Raw genomic sequence first — 20267 nt, 5'->3', positions numbered from 1 at the left:
GGCCTACAAATATCAACACCGAAAAGCAAGTTACAGTATACAGTGAATAGAGTATAGATATCAGCAGAGATCTCTGTACGGATGAGAGGACCTATATTGTGTAGGTCTATAGACTACAAGATTGATCAGTTAGTATGCCAATCTTATTACTGTGCTCAGATCAGCAGACAGACATCACAGGGCCAGAGTGATGCAGCGCTGAGAGGAACAAGACATGTTTGGCTGTAGTGGAGGACAGGTGCCTGAAACCTGCCATCTCAGAGAACATGATCCTCATGGAACAGAGGAGATCAGATGACCACTATAGGCAAGGAAATGGCTAATTAGACATACCAGTTACTTGATCTTCTGTGAAAATACAATACATAAAAATATACTTTTCTAGAACTGTTGAATCCTAGCCCCCGACCACTTCCTGTTGCGTGGCACAAGTTTGTTTAGTTTTTATTATAGTGAGAGCCATCAACATGTTGTAGCTAGCTCCCCTTCCGTGTCCCAAATGTGTAATTTGCACTCTGACCTGTGAAAGATTTAGCTAGCGAGCTTTCGCTACTAAAAGGTAGCGAACACTGAGGTATAAGGATCGAGTGCGGTGTTGTTGGGGTTTGTTGAAACAGGACAACGTGCGTGGATCACTGCCATGAAGGTCTGGCTACATTTCACTTCAGGTAACGTGAACGTGTTATTTGATGAGCTAATATACTAGTTATCTGTTTTCTACTAAGTGTCTGAAGGCCTAGCTAAAGCGGTCTATTCTGTTAAAAGCTGTCTATGCCACCCAAAAATAACTTTGTGCAACAGGAAAATAGAGATATTACAGCAACCCACAATTACATCTATCTAGTTAGCCTGTAGCTAACTAGCTAGCTAGCTCTTGACTAGTTAACATTTGAATAGCTAATTCTGTGAGACACAATAATAGCTACATCCATGTATTGTTGCTAAGCTACCATAGCTGCGCTCTGTGCAAACAACTGTGATATAGCTTTTTACCCCCAAAGCTGATTGGGTGGCTTGTCAAGTTAACCCAGTAATGGACCTTGCGCTAACTAACTATCAGAGGACTTGGCTACATTATTTTAGAGTATTAGGCTTAACGTTAGACACGGTAGCTAGCTAGATATATTGAAATGCTAGCCCATAATCATAAGCCTAATACTACAGTTCAGTTCCAATCCCATGTTTGTGTTGCCCGGGCTGGGGCTTAAACCAGCAACTTTCCAGCTGCTGGTCTACCTCACCAACCTCTGTTTCTCAATCCTGGTCCTGGGGACCCAAAGGGGTACACCTCCTTATTTTTGGCTTAACACTACACAGCCAATTCAAATGATTAACATATCTAGTGTTGATGATTTGAAACAGATGTGTAGTGGTAAGGCAAAAACTAAAATGTGCACCCCTTTGGGCCCCTATGACCAGGAAACACTGCTCTAGGGAAAGACTACTACAGGAGCAATGAATAAGTGTGGTGCCATGACTACAATGGTTCAAGCCCAGGATGAAGAAAAAAAATAAATAAATGGGTATGGAATTGAACTGGCAGCTGGAAGAATCCCATGTACCATCTCCTGCCATTGTATCCTTGAGAAAGGCACTTAAAACCCCCCTACAATTGTTCACCACCTAGGGGTGCTGCACTGCATGGTGTTGGGAAAAGCAGAAGACACATTTCCGTTCTAACCAATGGACAATAAAGTATCTATTCTGTTCTTGTCACAAGATGACTCAAGATCTCTACCCCCACACTGCTGTTGTCTCTACTGCAGCACAGCACATGGATTCCTTGTATTGTACTACACTGCCATTATGCTATGTTTGGATACTATTTAATTGTGCTTAGTAAATTATTCTGCATCTTCAGAACAAATAAACTTTTAGTTCATTACTATGCCTATGATTACTATGAGTATTAATGTGAATTACTTGTTTATTGTGAAAGATTATATTAGTCTCAAATTATCACAATATAACATGTTTACTTTCTCAACAAATGAGAGCCAAAATGAAAGCTAAAAATATACCTTTGAAGATGGGTTAAATGGAATACTAACTGCAATCTCACCTCTATCCAGGCCAAGTAGCCCACGTCCTCTGAAGTGTCTGTCTGGCTAGCTCCGCCTCCTCCATACACTGACTAGGCTACATGTAATGCTGCATTTCCATTTTTCTAAGTAGACTTTGTTTACTTTTCTGCTTGTAATATGCATTTGACATGTTGCGTTCTCTAGGGAGCTAGCTAGCCGGATGTAGGGTGAAGACGGTCGTGTTAAATTTGTTAGTTATTGTTTACATTACAAAAAAAGGTCTATACCTCATGACCTTCTCCTTTCCAAAAACTGCACTTCTTAGATCCATTGAAAACACTGTGGCTTGGCTGGTACTTCTCTGCATAAAGCCAGATATGAGCCCAAAAAGTGAATTAACTTTCAAGAGACAGCAAGGATAGAGTTTCTGGTGAGGGCAACTCAAAGTCGTGAAGGTATATACGCACACCACAGTGAACTACAGTTAAGCTCAACTGTAACCAAGGCTGGGAATTGATGGGAGCGGAAGCAGACTTGTATTGTAATTGGACCGCCCTTCTTACAGATAACGTAAGGTAGCATATAGACAAACAGCAAAATGTCTCTGAGGACTTGGTAGAATTCTGTCTAGGCCTCCACTAAGATCCACTGAAACATCTCATTCAATGTCAATAACTAACAGCCTGAATGTAATGGATTAATTAACAGTAACAGCACAGGCAGTAAGTAACTACTTTAGGACCAATCTACTCAGAGATTATGCAATAATCAGAGCCACATCCTGTGCAACTTCAGTATAATTATAAATAGCATATTGAACATCATATAATAACCAGGGAGCTTATGATATTATTATACCTTGCTTTGGTGAGGGTTCACCAATAAATGGAGAGAAAATCCAAACTGAAGTAATGAAACTACAGATTCAGCAACAAAATCATGCAAAATGTCTGTCCAACAGCTAGTCATCGTTAGTCCCTGTAACACTGCAATAACATCGCTGATTCCCAATCACATGTAAAGTTATATCTATCTATCATCCTTGTTATCATACTTAAACAACATTTACAACCAAAAGATGCAGTAGCAGTGAGTCACAGTGAAACAGTCACACTTCAAACCAGGAACCAACTACAATAACAATCACAGCAGAGCTCACTGAACCCGAGTCGCAAATAAATAAATGTAGCCTCTTCCATATGCTTTACTGGTAAAGAGTTTCTCCCATAGGATAGGCCTTCAGTGGGATACTGGCATTCGTCTGTGTGCTCACAGAACAGAGCAAAGTTGAGGAGCCAGCAGCAACGACAGCAGTAGCAGAATCACCCAACAGGAGATGCTGTGTTATAATCACCAGATGATGGTACTGTAGTAGCACTTAGCAGCAGTAGTAACAGTTGCCGTCCCAGTAGTTTGAGCTGGAGTGTGACTCTGAGCAATGGCGGATGTAGTTCTGTAGAGAATCCCTTTCAGACAGTCACGATCCACCAGAGTGAGTTCAATCCTCCACAAAGCACTCTATTACATTGACATTTTTGTCATTTAGCAGACGCTCTTATCCTCTATGAAGTAGGCCTAGTCACACACACACACACACACACATGCTCCCTCTCCACTCAAATGATTAGTGATCTCTGTACTACATCTCTTTCCGTCACCATCTGGCAGTGATGACACATGAACACATGTAGAAATGAGTGACACTCCTCTTCATTCTACCACATCATTAGACTTGAGTTCTTTCCATCTCTCTGTAATCTCTACATATCTGGGCTATTGGGCAAAAATAAACATTTACATCTAGGCATTTCCAAACATCAGAGTCAAACATCAGATATAATGTACAGTATGATGTAAATGCATGCGGACACATATCAAATTGTGCCTCATTAAGTGTTCGCCCTCAAGGCCAAGTACAGTACACCATTGTATGGGAGAGCAACACCTACCAAGGTCATGACTGCTGGTCATTTCATTACTGTAGAGTAGCTCCACAGCCTCCTCCACCCAGGAGCCAGCTAGCAGCACTGCTAGGCTGTAGAGCCCATCTCAAGGGGAAGCTAGCTAGCACTGCTAGGCTGTAGAGCCCATCTCAAGGGGAAGCTAGCTAGCACTGCTAGGCTGTAGAGCCCATCTCAAGGGGAAGCTAGCTAGCACTGCTAGGCTGTAGAGCCCATCTCAAGGGGAAGCTAGCTAGCACTGCTAGGCTGTAGAACCCATCTCAAGGGGAAGCTAGCTAGCACTGCTAGGCTGTAGAGCCCATCTCAAGGGGAAGCTAGCTAGCACTGCTAGGCTGTAGAGCCCATCTCAAGGGGAAGCTAGCTAGCACTGCTAGGCTGTAGAGCCCATCTCAAGGGGAAGCTAGCTAGCACTGCTAGGCTGTAGAGCCCATCTCAAGGGGAAGCTAGCTAGCACTGCTAGGCTGTAGAACCCATCTCAAGGGGAAGCTAGCTAGCACTGCTAGGCTGTAGAACCCATCTCAAGGGGAAGCTAGCTAGCACTGCTAGGCTGTAGAACCACATCTGGAAGCCACTGTTATGGAATGAGGCTGGAGCAATGGCTTCTTATGCTTCACTGCTCATCAATACTGTTTGAACTGTTAGTTTTTACTCTGTTTATTTAGAACCTAACTGACAACTAGAAAAAGCTCAAACCAAGTTTATTCACCCAATGGGTCAAACAGCTGAAAAAGACAAAGACATGTTCCCACCAGCACAAGTATATATATCCCCCCTTTAGGCGGAGTCTCCTCCTTTTCAATAAACATTACATCTTTGTTGCTAGGCAGGAAATAAAGTGACATGGGGTAATAAACTGTTCCTTCTCCCTTCATGTGACCTGACCTCGGCCCCATTCCTCACTAATCCACAGCTATCCACCCTTATCAGTGACCGTAACCATGTGATTGCCTTTCCCCTTAGTAGCCCATGGCTTATATCCACCCTTAATTGAACCCACCATATACATTCCTCCTACATATAACCCTTAACTTCTAGTGTAGCAAGTATTTCAAATTACAACCCAACAGAACACATTCACCACATGACCCTGTGATAGAAGCCGGAGAGATTGCTCTCTGACAGCTCAAATATTACAAGTTCAACTCAAAATGTAGGAGCCCAAAGTAAAAATGATTATTATAGTTCCAATGCATTGCACAGTCACTTATAATTATGTGATCGTTGAGATCTATAATACAACACATCCTGAGCTGAAATAGACATTAGCGCCACAGTAACAATCTGGGAAGCCATGGGACACTCTGTAAAGTGGTAACAACGGTTGGCCCTGACAGCTGTGACATCCTACACAGTATGGTTGATAATCTAGATGAATAATCCATCATAGCAATCCATTTGCCTGCCAGATCACACATTTATTAGGCCTACACCCAGATGCTCATTTCACCTTTGCCACACAATCATAGGTTAGGATGAGAAAAGTAAAATAATGCAGATAAGCTCTTACTAAAAAGCCAATTCAATTGCACATAAACATTTAATGTACATAACCAGCCAAGATTTAGGTGTAATACAGAAAAAACAACATCTATTCTCTACTTTATCTCTCCTGCATGTTTAGCGAATCAAAACATCAGATATAATGTACAGTATGATGTAAATGCATGTGGATACATATCAAATTGTGCCTCATTAATAACCCTAATGTTCTCCAACCCTATTCTGGAGCTCAACTCAGTTATATACTGGAACTCAGCTTGATTCTCTCTGTGCAAATCAAATGTTTGTAAACCACAGATTCTACTCTCATAGCACTGGGAAATGGGACACTTCGCGTTTTTGTGAGGCTGCGTGTTTGCGAAATACTTCTGAATCTTTCTCCTCAGAGTGTATCCTCTGTAATCAAGTGACTTTGTTCGCTCCTATCGGTAGTAAAGTCGAAGTCTATTGGCAGAGCAACGAAGTTAGTTGACACAGAAGTGAAGTGACGTACCCCATCCTGTCTGGAGAAGAGGCTGAGGCAGTGGTTGAGATTAGAGTAGGTCTCACTGGACAGCTCACACACCTCCCTCATCTTCTGCAGCATCAAGGGTGGCAGCTCTGAGGGGACAAACAAGACCACAGGACATTTTACTGGTGTTCTGAGAGAACAGTCAAATAGTGTTTGTAACGGTAACATAATATGTACCACTAAAGCCTTGTCGGGTGAATTCAGACTACATTTTAAAGGGCTATCATTGCATCCTAGTCTTACCCTAAAGATGGGTCAATTGGTTTAGGACGAGCTTCTATTGGAAGTGAAATACAATGAAAAGTGCAATTACATTTGACATTTATGCTATGAATGAGGGTATTGTACTACATGTCTGTGGCAATGGAGTTCCTATGAAAGAAAAGGCTTTTACTCTCTGCAAGTCCATCTTCTTTCACCAAGGAGAGGAATGAGCCAACCTCCTTCTCCAGCTTCTGGTGACATGCTTCAGCTGACTGCAAGGGATCAGGCGAAAGAAAGAAAGAAGAGGGGAAACACATGACAACCATACTTAAAGGCATACTGCAACATTTGTATGTCTCTGCATGCAGTATGAAGGAAGGTAGAGAAAGTTTTGCCAGCCAATGCTAACTAGCGTTAGCGCAATGACTGGAAGTCACTAGCGTTAACTGTGAATATTAAGGATCTTAAGATTCCCCATTACATGTAAAAAAAAATTTAAAAAAGAATTGCAGGAGAATTTACATTTTGACCATGAGAGGAGGATGGAGGTGTGAGGATAGACGGCAAGAGAGAAATAGCAACCATCAGATAAACAGGTTGTAGACTGGTATGTTACCTGTAATGATTCCGTCAGCTCTCCCACACTCAAGACTTCTTCCTCATCCTCCTCGCTGCCCTGATCCTGAGAGCAGTAGTGTGTACTGTAGGCAGAGTGTTCCTCCATAGAATCCATCCACCTCTGTAGGACAGAACAAACATGCACTCATCTGAGCTGCACGATGGACTTAAGCACACTGTACTGTGCTGCTGCATGTTCTGCTCTTAGGCTAATAATTGGGCTCTCACATGACTTATGACAGGGGGAAAATTAGGTTATGAGAATAGCGTAATTTGTTGTCTGTGCGTATGTCAGACTGTTTGTAGGTTTATTTAAATGTAGGCTGTTTTTTTCAAACAAAAAATAAGTTTCATATAAAAAAAAATGTAAAAAAGGATGTTCCTTAGCTTTTGAAAGCTATAGAAAAAAAGTAAGCAATGAAAAGCAGTATTGATGATATGCGGTGCATTGGGAAAGTATTCACACCCCTTCCCCACATTGTTACGTTACAGCCTTATTCTAAAATTTATTAAATTACTACACATAATACGCCATAATGACAAAGCGAAAACAGGTTAAGATATTTTTTTGCACATTTATAAAAAAAATAATTTTAAAACTCATTTACATAAGTATTCAGACCCTTTGCTATGAGACTTGAAATTGAAATCAGGTGCATCCTGTTTCCATTGATCATCCTTGAGATGTTTCTACAAATTGATTGGACATGATTTGGAAAGGCACACACCTGTCTATATAAAGGTCCCACAGGTGACAGTGCATGTCAGAGCAAAAGCCAAGCCATGAGGTCGAAGGAATTGTGCGTAGAGCCCCCGAGACAGGATTGTGTCGAGCCACAGATCTGGGGAAGGGTACAAAAACATTCTGCAGCATTGAAGCTCCCCAAGAACACAGCGGCCTCCATCATTCTTTAATGGAATAAGTTTGGAACCACCAAGACTCTTCCTAGAACTGGCTGCCCCACCAAACTGAGTAATCGGAGGAGAAGTGCCTTGTTCAGGGAGGTGACCAAGAACCCAATGGTCACTCTGACAGAGCTCCAGAGTTCCTCTGTGGAGATGGGAGAACCTTCCAGAAGGACAACCATCTCTGCAGCACTCCACTAAATCAGGCCTTTATGGTAGAGTGGCCAGACGGAAGCCACTCCTCAGTAAAAGACATGACAGCTCGCTTGGAGTTTGCCAAAAGGCACCTAAAGGATTCAGACCATGAGAAACAAGATTCTCTTGTCTGATGAAACCAAGATTGAACTTTTTGGCCTGAATGCCAAGCGTCACATCTGGAGGAAGCCTGGCACCATCCCTACGGTGAAGCATGGTGGTGGCAGCATCATGCTGTGGGGATGCTTTTCAGCAGCAGGGACTGGACGACTTATCAGGATCGAGGGAAAGATGAACGGAGCAAAGTACAGAGAGATACTTGCTCCAGAGCACTCAGGACCTCAGTCTGGGGGCAAAGGTTCACCTTCCAACAGGACAACGACCGTAAGCACACAGCCAAGACAACGCAGGAGTGGCTTTGGGACAAGTCTCTGAGTGTCCTTGAATGGCCCAGCCAGAGCCCGGACTTTCTGGAGACCTGAAAATAGCTGTGCACCAACGCTTCCCATCCAACCTGACAGATCTTGAGATTATCTGCAGAGAAGAATGGGAGAAACCCCAAATACTGGTGTGCCAAGCTTGTAGTGTCATACCCAAGAAGACTCAAGGCTGTAATTGTTGCCAAAGGTGCTTCAACAAAGTACTGAGTAAAGGGTCTTAATACTTATGTAAATGTAACATTTCAGTTACTTTTTTGCTATTCATTTGAAAAAAATTCTAAAAACCTGTTTTTGCTTTGTCTTTATGGGGTAGTGTGTAAATTGTTTTTCCCCTCATCAATCTCAGAATAAGGCTGTAACGTAACAAAATGTGGAAAAAGTCAAGGGGTCTGAATACTTTGATTGCACTGTACAGTAATATTTCAGTAAAACAAACTACATCTCACTTTTCTTGTTGCCTCAGGATCATTCTTTGGGGACACTTTGAAATGATGCACACTGTCATCAAAGCACTTAAGGGTGAAAAAGCAGTTGTCTCTGGCTTTGATCTGAAAAATAAATGGTAAAACAATGTCATAGTCTACCCTAATATTCCAGTAAATACTGTCACCATGTTAAATCTGATGAGAGAACAAACAATCAAGGCCTACCAAACAATGGGCTTGGGTCAGGGGCTTACAGCCTTGTCTTCGGACATTGGCAGCTGCATCCAACCTTGGAGGAAGGAGAGAGCGAGAGAGAGCAAGAGAATAGGTGTAAGAATCTAGTGCGTGTCAAGGGTGTCCTTTAGCAGTTGAATCTAACTTAAGATTCACGTCTGCTGTTGAAATTATTGTACCAATCATAGAACATCAGGAAGAGGTTCAAATGACCAAGCTTGTGTCTAAGGAAGGAGAGAGAGCACCTACTGTTTAGAGTACCAGGACAGAACCCCATCTTGGAGGACCACCCAGTAGGAACGCCAGCCTAAAAACCGGGAACTCTGACAGAAGGGTCAGGACAAGTTTGTGTTTATAAGTCATCCATCATGTACATGAAAATGTTATCAAGTGATAATAAACTTTTCAATGTTGACAACATGACAGTGAAAATAGTGGAATCATCTGCAAACAACTGTACCTTCCAAAGGGCTCCTTCAAACATCTGGACATGGTGAGTCATACCCTTTGAGAGACAACATTTGTAATGGTTGCTTTCTCCAACAACAATGTGCGGTCAAGTCAGACTTCAATCATTTTCTTACATAACAAATCACTTTAGCACTCACTTTATGAATATTGCCTTCCAGAATCTGCTTTATCTCTGTGTTGTTTGCAAGGTCAAACACAGTCTGGTCTGTGCACAAGTCAAAGAAAAGGAATCATTATACAGAAAACTATACCAGAACACTGGCACTGATGTTAAAATAACCAACATGAAACTTCTAAGTAACCCATCTCATATGTACCCTTTCATTTACTGACTGAGCCCATCTTTACCATTTTTGTTCTTGATGTTGGGGCTAGCACCCTTCTTTAGCAGTTTCAGGGCACATAGCTTCTGACCACGGTAGGCAGCGCAGTGCAGTGGGGTGTTACCCAAGAGATCACAGCAGTTCATGTCTGGAGGCTTTTTCCTGTTAAGCTAAAACAAGAGTGACAAAGAGAGCCTGTTGGGTAAAAAGACAAAACCCTGAAGGATATGTTTCTTATCATACACTGAGAGAAAAGTTATTATTTGGAAATTGGTAAAGTAACAGATATTGTGTGGACCCAAACTTTGTATTGAACACGAGTCAAGCGCTCACCAGCTGTGACAGGGTAGAAAGGTCTCCCTCTCTCGCTGCCTCTAAAAGCTCTTCTTCTAGTTTCCGCTCCTCTGTCCTCTCCGCCGCTGAATGGATTGAGAAAGAATTCATGCTATAATTGACTCAAAGATTTGTAACAAACACTGATTCAGGTGCTTCTTTTTGGCCAACATAAAATAAGTTGATAAACTATTCTGAATATGTTGTGGACATATTACACTGTTTTTAATATGTTAGGGACATTCACTTACCTCCCAGCATGTTTTTGATGTCTCCATTCTGAGTGACATCTTTAGGAATCTGTGCTGTTCCATTGATGACAGTGGCACATGCATCATAGCTTAGCAGCAGCATGACAACCTCCTGAACAATGCATAATTGAGTTACTGGTTGAGCGAAGGAATAAAACGCAAGTCAAACATGCATATAAAATGAAAAATAAACTCAAATAAAGACAGACAGACGTCAAAATGTTTTGTACAATTTGGTACCTTTCTTCCGGTGAAGGCAGCTTTGTGCAGTGGTGTGTCTCCTACATTATTGGGCAAATTAACATCTGCTCCTGCCTGCAGGGAATATCCAACACACGCACACATTAATTCTGCAAAATATATATGTTTGAAACAATCATCCATCTCTTAATTAAAATAGACGCTTCTTACTGTACCTTGAGTAATTCCTCCACCACTGCGCTGTGTCCAAAGTAACAGGCCAGGTGGAGAGGCGTCCATCCCAGGTTAGACTTACTCTTACCTGAGGACAGATTAGACACTCAAATTTCTGCCTAGCATTCCTGTGTAGACAGATAACAGTAAGTGCAACCATCCTGCAGGGTTATGCCCCTTGGCCTAAAGTTAGCTAAACCATTTTTCTAGACCAACAATGGAAATAGATTAGACACACTCAAATTCCTCAATACTGCAGTATACTAACGAAGAGCTTCACTCATTCAAATAACTGACCAGCAGCAAGCAACTACTTCATGTTACCTTTGCAGTTGATGTTGATGATGGCCTCTTCTTTAATCTTGGACATGAGAAGCTTCTGGATGCCTGCAAGATCCCCATTTCTGGCATGACGCAGAAACTGGTCTTCTGGATCGAGATCCTCCATAGATAACTGAATAAGAAGATCACAGCACTGAAATACTAAGATTTAGGCTACTACTCCTAATACTGATATACATTGCACATTCAACCAAACAACTGAAAATCAGATCTACTCTAGGATGTCAGATCTACTCTAGGATGTCAGATCTACTCTGTTTGGACGCTTGTTGTTCATGTTTTGCTGTGTTCTAGTGTACTATGGAATGTATTGCTTTCTTATTCTTGACACTTCACCCAGACATATTTAAGGTTAGAACTACCTTTAAGTGTTTTGATACTTCTAGTTTGGAGTTACATTTTTATGATAACATAGCTACAGCATTTCACTTTAAAAAGTGTGTATACTATTGCTTACTAGGTGTGTCCAATCAATTTTAACCACTCCCCCTTCAAATTACGGTTAATTGGAAAAGCTGTTAAACAGAGAACATTGTATTATTTCTTTGTACACCCTGATGAAGGCCATGCAGCCGAATCGCGTCGTTTTTTTAAAAACATTGTTTCTATTGAACATGTCATACTAATAAAGGCATTTTAATCAATTATATGAAGAGTGCCTTGGTCCTCCTTTCTTTTTGAAGACCAACTCAACCCTTTTACCAAAGAGCACCTTCTGTCTACCAACATTTACTATTGTGTACCTTAGTAGCGCTTCCCTTCCTCTTCTTTCTACTCTAGGACTAATTGAGATCATACAGTAATTGAAAAATGTAAGGTGGTCAGTTTCACTTCTGTCAAATGTAGCTTCTCTACAACAGTGCGAGGAAAATTCATTATCTAGGCTTTTCCAGCAACCAGAACCATACATACAGCACACACATTGTTACTCTCAAGATGCAAATAACTTGTGCTTTAATCATGGATTTAAAATGTTTTTATCTAGTTCTTCACTTGGATTGCAGAAGTAAAGCAAGATTAAAGTTGCCACATTTGGAAACATGTAGACTACCTAATGCATTGTAAGGCCTACTTGGTCTAAAAGGTAAGGAACATTTCTAAATGAAAGATGTCAGTGGAAATCACCTAAGTGGACAAGGAAACAACACAAATAGAAAAGGTTTCCGTCACCACACCAGCCCTGCAAGAAAAATCGTAACCATACAGTTTCCTTATCGTACACCACAAATAACATGTCTGGGATGCACCAGGGTGGGATGTGGCTATAAAAATCTTGCTTCATATACTCTGCTGAAATGTTGCAAAGACAATCTGTCATACAATTATTTCTTTATTAAATGAAAGGAGCCAAAATTATTCACAGCCCTGTTTTCAATACCTTTCAATTAGAGGTCGACCGATTATGATTTTTTCAACGCCGATACCGATAATTGGAGGACCAAAAAAAGTAATAAATAAATATATATATATATATATATATATATAGAGTCGTATGAAAAAGTTTGGGCACCCCTCTGAGGCTGCATAATAATTTACTCTGTCGTCACAGAAAATGATCACAGTGGCATGCCATTCATTTTCTAATAAAAGCTGAGTGCTGGGGTATTGTCCAGACAAAGTTTTTTAGTGTAGCAATATTAAGTTGTATGAAATTAAATCAGATGTGAAAAACAGGCTATGCAAAAATGTGGGCACCCTTGTCATTCTGTTGATTTGAATACCTGTAACTACTTAGCACTGATTAATTGGAACACACAATTGGTTTGGTGAGCTCATTAAGCCTTGAACTTCATAGACAAGTGCATCCAATCATGAGAAAAGGTATTTAAGGTGGCCAATTGCAAGTTGTTGTTCTCTTTGACTCTCCTCTGAAGAGTGGCAACATGGGGGCCTCAAAACAAGTCTCCAATGACCTGAAAACAAAGACTGTTCAACATTATGGTTTAGAGGAAGGCTACAAAAAGCTATCGCAGAGATGTAAGCTGTCAGTGTCCACTGTGAGGAACATAGTGAGGAAATGGAAGACCACAGGCACAGTTCTTGTTAAGGCCAGAAGTGGCAGGCCAAGTAAAATATCGGAGAGGCAAAGGCGAAGGATGGTGAGAACAGTCAAAAACAGCCCACAGACCACCTCCAAAGACCTACAACATCATCTTGCTGCAGATGGTGTCACTGTGCATCGTTCAACAATTCAGCGCACTTTGCACAAGGAGAAGCTGTATGGGAGAGTGATGCGGAAGAAGCCTTTTCTGTACACACGCCACAAACAGTCGCTTGAGGTATGCAAACGCACATTTGGACAAGCCAGCTTCATTTTGGAATAAGGTGCTGTGGACTGATGAAACAAAGATTGAGTTATTTGGTCATAACAAGGGACGTTATGCATGGCGGGAAAAGAACACAGCGTTCCAAGAAAAACACTTGCTACCCACAGTAAAATTTGGTGGGGGTTCCATCATGCTGTGGGGCTGTGTGGCCAGTGCCAGTGCTGGGAATCTTGTTAAAGTTGAGGGTCGCATGGATTCCACTCAATATCAGCAGATTCTTGGGAATAATGTTGAAGAATCAGTCACAAAGTTGAAGTTACGCCGGGGCTGGATATTTCAACAAGACAACGACCCAAAACACTGCTCAAAATCTACCCGGGCATTTATGCAGAAGAACAAGTTCAATGTTCTGGAATGGCCATCCCAGTCCCCAGACCTGAATATCATTGAGAATCTGTGGGATGATTTGAAGCGGGCTGTCCATGCCCGGTAACCATCGAACCTAACTGAATTGGAGATGTTTTGTAAGGAGGAATGGTCCAAAATACCTTCATCCAGAATCCAGACACTCATTAGAGGCTATAGGAAGCGTCAAGAGGCTGTTATTTTAGCAAAAGGAGGCGCTACTAAATATTGATGTGATTTTTCTATTGGGGTGCCCAAATTTATGCACCAGTCTAATTTTGTTTTGATGCATATTGCACATTTTCTGTTAATCCAATAAACCTCATTTCACTACTGAAATATTACTGTGTCCATCAGTTATTTGATAGATCAAAATGAAATTGCTGATCCAAACACCCAATTATTTATAAATGGAAATCATGGAAATTGTCAGGGGTGCCCAAACTTTTTCATACGACTAATATATATATATATATATATACACACACACACACACACAGCTCAAAAAAATAAAGGGAACACTTAAACAACACATCCTAGATCTGAATGAAAGAAATAATCTTATTAAATACTTTTTTCTTTACATAGTTGAATGTGCTGACAACAAACAATAATCAATGGAAATCCAATTTATCAACCCATGGAGGTCTGGATTTGGAGTCACACTCAAAATTAAAGTGGAAAACCACACTACAGGCTGATCCAACTTTGATGTAATGTCCTTAAAACAAGTCAAAATGAGGCTCAGTAGTGTGTGTGGCCTCCACGTGCCTGTATGACCTCCCTACAACGCCTGGGCATGCTCCTGATGAGGTGGCGGATGGTCTCCTGAGGGATCTCCTCCCAGACCTGGACTAAAGCATCCGCCAACTCCTGGACAGTCTGTGGTGCAACGTGGCGTTGGTGGATGGAGCGAGACATGATGTCCCAGATGTGCTCAATTGGATTCAGGTCTGGGGAACGGGCGGGCCAGTCCATAGCATCAATGCCTTCCTCTTGCAGGAACTGCTGACACACTCCAGCCACATGAGGTCTAGCATTGTCTTGCATTAGGAGGAACCCAAGGCCAACCGCACCAGCATATGGTCTCACAAGGGGTCTGAGGATCTCATCTCGGTACCTAATGGCAGTCATGCTACCTCTGGCGAGCACATGGAGGGCTATGCGGCCCCCCAAAGAAATGCCACCCCACACCATGACTGACCCACCACCAAACCGGTCATGCTGGAGGATGTTGCAGGCAGCACAACGTTCTCCACGGCGTCTCCAGACTCTGTCACATGCTCAGTGTGAACCTGCTTTCATCTGTGAAGAGCACAGGGCGCCAGTGGCGAATTTGCCAATCTTGGTGTTCTCTGGCAAATGCCAAACGTCCTGCACGGTGTTGGGCTGTAAGCACAACCCCCACCTGTGGATGTCGGGCCCTCATACCACCCTCATGGAGTCGGTTTCTGACCGTTTGAGCAGACACATGCACATTTGTGGCCTGCTGGAGGTCATTTTGCAGGGCTCTGGCAGTGCTTCTCCTGCTCCTCCTTGCACAAAGGCGGAGGTAGCGGTCCTGCTGCTGGGTTGTTGCCCTCCTACGGCCTCCTCCACGTCTCCTGATGTACTGGCCTGTCTCCTGGTAGCGCCTCCATGCTCTGGACACTACGCTGACAGACACAGCAAACCTTCTTGCCACAGCTCGCATTGATGTGCCATCCTGGATGAGCTGCACTACCTGAGACACTTGTGTGGGTTGTAGACTCAGTCTCATGCTACCACTAGAGTGAAAGCACCGCCAGCATTCAAAAGTGACCAAAACATCAGCCAGGAAGCATAGGAACTGAGAAGTGGTCTGTGGTTACCACTTGCAGAACCACTCCTTTATTGGGGGTGTCTTGCTAATTGCCTATAATTTCCACCTGTTGTCTATTCCATTTGACAATACATTTCACATGCTGTTGTGCAATCAGTGTTGCTTCCTAAGTGGACAGTTTGATTTCACAGAAGTGTGATTGACTTGGAGTTACATTGTGTTTAAGTGTTCCCTTTATTTTTTGAGCAGTAATATATATATTTTTTTTTTTGGTCCTCCAATTATCGGTATGACAATTACAACAATACTGAATGAACACTTATTTCAACTTAATATAATACATCAATAAAATACATGTAGTTTAACCAACATGTTAAATTTGGTTTAAATAATGCAAAAACAAAGTGTTGGAGAAGAAAGTAAAAGTGCCATGTAAAAAAGCTAACGTTTAAGTTCCTTGCTCAGAACATATGAAAGCTGGTGGTTCTTTTTAAAATGAGTCTTCAATATTCCCAGGTAAGAAGTTTAAGGTTGTAGTTATTATAAGACTATTTCTCTCTATACCATTTGTATTTCATATACCTTTGACTATTGGATGTTCTAATAGGTACTTTAGTATTGCCAGCCTAATCTCGGGAGTTGATAGACTTGAAGTCATAAACAGCCCAGTGTTTGAAGCATTGCGAAGAGCTGCTGGCAAACGCAGTAAAATGCTGTATGAATGAATGCTTACGAGCGTGCTGCTGCCTACCACCGCTCAGTCAGACTGCTCTATCAAATCATAGACTTAATTATAATAACACACAGAAATACGAGCCTTAGGTCATTAATATGGTCAAATCCGGAAACTATCATTTCGAAAAACAAAACGTTTATTCTTTCAGTGAAATACGGAACCGCTCTGTATTTTATCTAAACGGGTGGCATCCATAACTCTAAATATTGCTGTTACATTGCACAACCTTCAATGTTATGTCATAATTACGTAAAATTCTGGCAAATTAGTTTGCAACGAGCCAGGCGGCCCAAACTGTTGCATATACCCTGACTCTGCGTGCAATGAACGCAAGAGAAGTGACACAATTTCCCTAGTTTAATATTGCCTGCTAACATGAATTTCTTTTAACTAAATATGCAGGTTTAAAAAATATATATACTTCTGTGTATTGATTTTAAGAAAGGCATTGATGTTTATGGTAAGGTACATTCGTGCAACGATTGTGCTTTTTCCGCAAATGCGCCTTTGTTAAATCATCCCCCGTTTGGCGAAGTTGGCTGTCTTTGTTAGGAAGAAATGGTCTTCACAGTTCGCAACGAGCCAGGAGGCCCAAACTGCTGCATATACCCTGACTCTGTTGCACAGATCGCAAGAGAAGTGACACAATTTCCCTAGTTAAAAGAAATTCATGTTAGCAGGCAATATTAACTAAATATGCAGGTTTAAAAATATATACTTGTGTATTGATTTTAAGAAAGGTGTTGATGTTTATGGTTAGGTCGACATTGGTGCAATGACAGTGCTTTTTTTGCGAATGCGCTTGTTAAAAATCACCCGTTTGGCGAAGTAGGCTGTGATTCAATGATAAATTAACAGGCACCGCTTCGATTATATGCAACGCAGGACAAGCTAGATAAACTAGTAAAATCAACCATGTGTAGTTAACTAGTGATTATGTTAAGATTGATAGTTTTTTTATAAGATACATTTAATGCTAGCTAGCACCTTACCTTGGCTCCTTGCTGCACTCGCATAACAGGTAGTCAGCCTGCCATGCAGTCTCCTCGTGGAGTGCAATGTAATTGGCCATGATCGGTGTCCAAAAATGCCGATTATTATGAAAACTTGAAAATCGGCCCTAATTTATCGACCATTACGATTAATCGGTCAACCTCTACTTTCAATACCTCAACTTAAAAGGATAGCGGCACTGAGCCTTTTTCTAAAATGTTTTATGAGCTGGGGAACACATTGGGAGGGATCTTATGCCATTCCGCCATAGAGAATCTTTCCAGATCCTTGAGATCCCTTGTCTGCACTTATAGACTGCCCTCTTCAATTCAAAGCAAAGGTTTTCAATGGTGTTCAAGTCAGGAATATGAGATGGCCATTAACAATTTCTTTGTGGATTTTGATGAGTGCTTGGGCTTATTGTCTTGCTGGAAGATCCACTTGCGGCCAAGTTTCAGCCACCCGGCAGAGGCAACCAGGTTTTTGGCTAAAATGTCCTGGTACTGGGTAACGTTCATGATGCCGTTGACCTTAACAAGGGCCCCAGGACCAGTGTAAGCAAGATAGCCCCATAACATCAAAGATACACCACCATATTTTACAGTAGGTATGGGGTTCTTTTCTGCTCACGCATTCTCATTTCGACGCCAAATCCACCACTGGTGTTTGTGACCAAAGAGCTCTATTTTCATGTCATCCAACAAATGTAAATACCTGCCGTTTGCTGAATGGCCTTGGCACTTGGATTGGAACCGGTGCTTTGGTCAGAAGACATGAAAATAGAGCTCTTTGGCCACGTACACCAGTGGTGGGTTTGGCATCGAAATGAGAATGCATAAGCAGAAAAGATAAAGTCTACCTACTGTAAAATATGGTGATGGATCTTTGATGTTATGGTGCCATTTTTAAATGGTTAATTGGCCACAAAATCTACATTTTGCAAGATCCATCCAGTCTCCGGACTTGAAACGCATTGAAAACCTGTGGTTTGAACTGAAGATGGCAGTCCATAAGCACAGACAAGAATATCAAGGATCTGGAAGGATTCTGTATTGAGGAATGGTCAAAGATCCCTCCCAATATATTCTCCAACTCAAAAAACATTTTAGAAAAAGGCTCATTGCCATTATCCTCACAAGGTGAGGAATTGAAAACAGGGGTGTCAATCATTTTGACCCATACCTTTTTGAGAATTTTTCAAAACTTGTTTAAAAAAAAATCATTCTATGAGCAAGTGTATTAATTACAATAAAATAATTGCTTTTTTGCATAGTTCAGTAATTTAATAATATATTTTATACAGTAATTTTTACTCACCTTCATCAAGGGTGTCAATTTCAGAACCCACTATACAGCAATTCAGCAATCATGCTTCTAGGCTTACAGTTACAATTTTTCTAAACCAACAAAATATATAAAACGTATATTATTATTTCTGTCATCCCCTGGTTTTGAGCCATGTCACCACTGGTAAATGTAACATTCTAGAAATGAAAAAAAAAAAACATTGGCCTATCTTGTGACATCCTTGATTGAACCACAAGATTATGAGAAGCCATTACTTAGCAAAACTAATTATCACAGGTGTTTGATAGACAAAACGCCTAGATGGGTCAATTTGATTGGAGTAGTCAATGGGATGTGTTTGAAATGTTATCTGAAATGTTTAGGCTACAACATCATGTTTGCAAGAGGACACAAGACATTGTGGGAAATAAACTCCCCACATGAACACCAATGTTTTTCATCACGTCACACAATGGGCAACCTGAAAAGACAAATAGATATATTTGTGAACAACATTACTGCGGATAAGATTAAATTCCCTAATTGACAGAAATCGTGAATACGCTTGAAAGGTCAAGGGGTCGTGTTCAGTACGGAGACAACGTTTATGAACGAAGTGGCACGTTTTGCCTACTAAATAAGACCCAGATGATTTCAGAACATTATTGGTTACCTTAGGACTATTAACACCAACACTGGCCACAAACACGAAGACATGTAATGAAAGATACACAGTTCAAAGAAAAACTAAATATGAACTAACCGTAAAAATCGTTCTGCGGGTGTCCTTCAGCCGGGGGATTGTTTTCGCAGTCTTTACTGCTCAACTTCTTCAGGAGTAGGCTAGGTTTCCATTAGCATGTGATTTTCTAATCCCTCGGTTGGAACTCTTCCTGTTTTTGTGCACTGTCGGGTGAAAGTGTTTCGCAATACGCATAAACTAACTACATCACAAGTCAGATCAGCAGGCCACATAGTTGGGAACTGTATCAAGCATCCTGCATGTCAGCCATTAATTACAACGACAATTGATAAGCGTCAACTGCGAGTGTGTCACACATCTATGTTTACAGTGATCAGCTGATCTAAGGTATTCACGATGTGCACGCGCACTTGTCCCAGGCAAGTGTGCGTTATCAAAAATGCTCCTCTGATTACATTAATTTGATATTATTACTACTGTACCTTATGTAAATCATAGACCTATAGCTACAAAAATGTTATAGGCTAGTACAATGCATGTGTTATTTTTCTGGGATATACTTACCATATAATTCATTAATTTACTTTCCAACGCTTCAATATTTTTCAATACAAGCTATTAATTAATTATAGACGTGAGTGATTAAGGCATTTCACTTGATTCATTTGAATCCTTCCATTTCATATGGTCAACTAAACTATGCCCCGGAAGCGCAAGGTTATAGTGTTTCTTGGTCACGCGCAGAGACTGTATGCAAAGATGATATATTATATTGACACGATAGTCGAGTGACCGCTCTAACCACAGATCGAACAAAGAGACAGCTATTTCACCGGATGTATAAATGTGAAGCATTCACTTCGCCTTTCTACTCACTACCAAAAATGGTAGTGAGAGGAATTCCAGTGGCCGGCAGTGGGAGA

General features: G+C 41.3%; 1 protein-coding gene across 5 annotated transcripts in view; it reads right to left on the bottom strand.

The window, feature by feature from the left end:
* osbpl1a (oxysterol binding protein-like 1A) overlaps positions 1 to 20267 on the bottom strand; it is a 43801-nt gene that overhangs the window by 7963 nt on the left and 15571 nt on the right. For 2 of the 5 annotated variants that reach the window (XM_029707164.1, XM_029707167.1), the window contains exons 3-16: positions 11135 to 11264; positions 10813 to 10898; positions 10637 to 10711; positions 10397 to 10508; positions 10146 to 10231; positions 9838 to 9982; positions 9627 to 9694; positions 9479 to 9523; positions 9268 to 9341; positions 9010 to 9073; positions 8806 to 8907; positions 6817 to 6939; positions 6391 to 6472; positions 5979 to 6085 (exon numbers count right to left, since the gene is read on the bottom strand). In XM_029707164.1, coding sequence (XP_029563024.1) covers positions 5979 to 6085; positions 6391 to 6472; positions 6817 to 6939; positions 8806 to 8907; positions 9010 to 9073; positions 9268 to 9341; positions 9479 to 9523; positions 9627 to 9694; positions 9838 to 9982; positions 10146 to 10231; positions 10397 to 10508; positions 10637 to 10711; positions 10813 to 10898; positions 11135 to 11264 — 1299 coding nt within the window. Of the gene's footprint in view, positions 1 to 5978; positions 6086 to 6390; positions 6473 to 6816; positions 6940 to 8805; positions 8908 to 9009; positions 9074 to 9267; positions 9342 to 9478; positions 9524 to 9626; positions 9695 to 9837; positions 10008 to 10145; positions 10232 to 10396; positions 10509 to 10636; positions 10712 to 10812; positions 10899 to 11134; positions 11265 to 19404; positions 19739 to 19908; positions 20054 to 20267 lie in introns of those variants that run through there. The other 3 variants (XM_029707166.1, XM_029707165.1, XM_029707169.1) reach the window with 3 other exon arrangements.

Source organism: Salmo trutta, chromosome 22, assembly GCF_901001165.1.
Source record: "Salmo trutta chromosome 22, fSalTru1.1, whole genome shotgun sequence".
Classification (NCBI taxonomy): Eukaryota; Metazoa; Chordata; class Actinopteri; order Salmoniformes; family Salmonidae; genus Salmo; species Salmo trutta.
Note: the sequence above shows the minus strand (reverse complement) of the source record. Positions and strands in the feature narration are given on the sequence as shown.